General features: G+C 45.4%; 1 protein-coding gene across 1 annotated transcript in view; it reads right to left on the reverse strand.

The window, feature by feature from the left end:
* Positions 1-3712: 3712 nt before the first annotated feature.
* Positions 3713-4257, reverse strand: part of LOC104819851 (polyadenylate-binding protein 4-like) — a 3998-nt gene continuing 3453 nt past the window's right edge. The window contains exon 5 of the mRNA XM_010550121.1: positions 3713-3899. Coding sequence (XP_010548423.1) covers positions 3857-3899 — 43 coding nt within the window. The 3' untranslated portion in view covers positions 3713-3856. The remainder of the gene's footprint in view (positions 3900-4257) is intronic.

A 4257-nucleotide genomic window follows, 5' to 3' on the forward strand; every position in this document is an offset into this window, starting at 1 on the left:
GGCGACAGGCGGACCGAGGAAGAAGAAAAGGAGTCTGGTCCGGAGCTGACCAAACTTGGTCCGGCGGACCAACTCAGTTTTTACCAATTTTCTTCATTTTCTCGATCTTTCTGCATGTGCCGATCCTCGTGTCTGCTCCCGGCACTGTACTACTTATTTTTGGTGATTTCGCGACCTCTCTATTTAATTATTTTTTTCAAAAAAAAATAATTAAATATTCAAATCGGGTTTCGGGGTATTACAAATCCTCCCCCCTTAAAAAGAATTCGTCCTCGAATTTCAAGCCGCGTGATATCGTCAAAAACTCCCCCGCATATCGTATTACAATACAACATAACCACGTTATCCGGATACCCAGTTTGATACACTCGGAACGTCATACAGAAGTTCGTGCAACTCTTAAGTAAATAGATGAGGGTAACTACTACGCATCTCTGTCTCGGGTTTCTAAGTCATGTCTGAGACCCCTTGGCTCCGCCACAAGACCTTCACAAGTGGCACCTCCTTCGTCCGCAGCTTCTTGACCTTTCGGTCCACTATCTGCAGCGGCTCATCCCGAAAGCGCGTAGCCTCCGTGAACTCCAACTTCTGGGGCTGTAGGACATGGGAAGGGTCAGCTACGTACCGCCGCAACATCGAGACGTGGAACACGTCATGCACGTTGCCCAATTCCGACGGCAATCCAAGACGGTATGCCACGACCCCCACCCTCGCGATCACGGGATAAGGTCTGATGTATCGCGGCTTCAGTTTCCCACTCTGTCCGAACCTCGCATGACCCCGCATTGCCTGCACTCGGAGAAAAGCGTAATCTCCAACCTCGAGTGCGAAGTCTCGCCTCCGCTGATCGGCGTACGACTTCTGTCGATCTTGCGCCCTCTTCAGATGGGCGCGAATCCTTCGTATCACCTCCGTGGTCTCTTCCACGATCTCTGGCCCAAATTCTCGGCGCTCCCCAATCTTTGTTCAGCTCAACGGTGTCTTGCACGGTCTCCCGTACAAGGCCTCGTATGGAGATACTCCAATGCTCGAGTGATGGCTGTTGTTGTACGCAAACTCGCACAACGTCATGTACTGGTCCCACGGAGCTCCCCACTCCAGAACACAAGCTCTGAGCATGTCCTCCAGGGTCTGTATAGTCCGCTCCGACTGACCGTCTGTCTGAGGGTGATACGTCGTGCTCATCTTGAGCTTTGTCCCCAGTGCCTCCTGTATCGCCTCCCATAAGCGTGATGTGAATCGGGCGTCCCTATCCGATATGATCTCGTTCGGGACTCCATGTAAACGCACGATCTCATCGATATAAACCTGCACCAACCGCTCTATCGGATACTCTTGACGAATGGGAATGAAATGAGCGGATTTGGTCAGTCGATCCACGACTACCCAAATGGCGTTCTTCTTGCTCGGCGTGAGTGATAATCTATCCACAAAATCCATGGGGATCACATCTCACCTCCATTGTGGTACCTTGGACGGCTGCAATTTGCCTCCCGACATCTTGTCGTTCTACCTTCACCTGTTGACAGTGAGGCATCTTGCCACAAAATAAGCGTCATCTCTCTTAATAATCTAGCCATGTACAACATCAATGTAGTCCCTGATACATCTTACTCGCTCTCAGAGGTATCACTAGCCTCGCTTCATGATCCTTGGTTAAGATGTCCTTGTTTCAACTCGGGGTCATCTAGCACACACAACGGGTTTTTCCAGCCTCAGTGTTCCATTATCGTCAATGTTATAGCCTTCAAGGCCATACTCCTCAATGTTTTCTAACTACTGCATAAGCAATCACGAGTATTTCCTGATTCAGGGACCAATGTCCCAATTTAGTTCCCTAAATCTGAGATATTACAATGTGACGATGTCACGTTCGATTGACCATTAGAATCCATTTTCTAACTTAGTGTGTCCAACACTCTATTGTCTTTTCCCTGATGACAATTAATACTTAGATCATAGTTTGCGACAATCTCTCGCCATCCCCGCCTTCTGAAACTCAAGTCCTCTGGGGAATTGCAAAGGCCGAGCTGTCATTATCAATGTCACCCCTTTCTCCAAAAAGGTATGACCTCCAGATCTTCCAACGCTTTATGAAATGTTACGAATTCCATTTCGTATTTCGAACAGTTCTCCTTATGCTTTTCAATTACCTCGATGCATAAGCAATGACATGTCATCTTGTTTTAATACGCAACTTGGTCTTGTCCGGATGTGTCGATAATAGTTCCTTACATTATCCTCACCATGGTACAGTCAGGACTAGCGTTAACCTTGAACCTTGTTACAGTCGGTCGAAACTATTTTCGCCTTGGTGATCCATTCAAGCTTACTGTACTTTTTCCATTTGACTTAGTCTTAGGTCGTCTGTTGCGATTAGTCCTTCCTACAACTCAAAGATAATTGCTGGAGAGTCATAGGATTTTAGTGTTCCATCGTGGAGTTTGGTGGCCATTACCCGATGACAGCTTCGGTCTTTAAAGAGATCCACTTGGAATCCCTAAATAAAAAACGTGAGTCTTGTGCACAGGCGATCTTCTATCCTCCTCCACGGTGTTCCCCGTAGGTGTTCATCCTGGTACCTTGATCTGATGAGAATATCATTATGGTGATGAACTCATCTTAAAGGAAACCGTTAAAATATGGTTCGTCGTTCAAAGCGAATCCTTCTGCAGACCAGTGACCATTGCGTTTCCCAAGTTCAATAGGCTTGGGCTTTCATCATAGAGATTGGTGACCTCTAATCGATTATCGCTTCGGTCTTTAGAGAGGCCCGCTTAGATTCCATGAGTCCACACCATGCTTCTAGAGCACATCCATATCGTTGTACTCTCTATAAAAGTTTCACTTAATGAGTCAATCTGATGAGGGCATTATTTCCTTTGCGATGAACTTATCCAGATAATCCGTTAGAGTACGATTCACCTTTCATGAATACTACTGTTGCGTTCGTGAGTCTTCACGACCTTACTTAAACCCAGAATAATCATCTCAAGTCGTGGGCACTTTGTCCTTTGTGCATCTTTCGCCTTGGCAGGTGATGTCTTGTCCATGAGTCGACCTTGTAGAAACGTCGAGTTCTTGGTGGTTGATCTAGTAATCCATCAATCTTCGATAGTGTATATCGATTCATGATGTTCTTTCAGTTTTCTTACTAGTGGTGGGTTTATCAGAACTTCATTGTTGCCGTTCCTTATCACCTTAGATCTTTTAGGTTAGTATGGAGGGGTCATCTGCCAATGCCACTTAGATGTTAGGTGACGCCCCCTTTGTCCTAGACTCCTCACTTGGTAGGGTTGGTACATGTTCCTTCGGGTATTATCCTATGACCTCTTAAGAATTCCAAATTTAACCATTTGATTATGATCCAATGGGTTAAGTATTCGATTTAATTTTGGAAATTGTTATTTTCTAGCTTAGCATATCATGGCGGCATTCCCAATGCGCCATGTTAATTTCACTAAGGTTTCGACGAATGCAGCTCACACCACTTGTACGGTTTTCATAAAACAATTTTTCTATGGACATGGTTTTCGAAAACATTTTTCATTGTAAAACCTTAAGGTAATGAGTCGTTCTTTCCCATGGAACGAACGTTGCTCTGATACCAAAAATTGTGACACCCGTATCCCGCTTCCCGTGAACAGGATGCGCCACATGGACTAAAATCAATTAAAATAATACCAAATAAAAATACGGGAATTTTAAAACTTTTTAACCATAATACGCAGCGGAAATACACACGATCAATATCGCAAAACAACACATGTCCGAATAGTAAACGCACATCGTGCAAAATATGGGAATACAATTCCCGTAGTCTAAAATACAAAACCCGTACATGATGCTGCCTCTCTCAGGTCGTCGTCATCCAATGCACTAGGCGTAATCCTCGTGATCTGAAAAATATAAAACCACGAGGGCTAAGCACAACTGCTTAGTGAGTAGCCCGGGTTGAACCCGGTAAACCCATTCTCATCGAGAACAGTGTTAAAACGATAATTCACAGTCAACAAACAAAAAAAAACAATATATATATAACATGCATAACATTCACCACAACCATATCAATCACAATCATACCCATATGGAATCCTCCATAGGGTTTTAGCCCCATATCCTAGCCAAGTCAACATGGCTAGGGGCGCACCACGCGCACCCGTCACTCCCGTGACGTTGGCCGTCGCGTCACCTGCGACACGCGCGTATCACGCGCTGGTCACAATCGTGACCACCCGATGTCAACTCAGCATGACA

Source organism: Tarenaya hassleriana, unplaced genomic scaffold (assembly GCF_000463585.1).
Source record: "Tarenaya hassleriana unplaced genomic scaffold, ASM46358v1 Cleome3, whole genome shotgun sequence".
Lineage (NCBI taxonomy): Eukaryota > Viridiplantae > Streptophyta > Magnoliopsida > Brassicales > Cleomaceae > Tarenaya > Tarenaya hassleriana.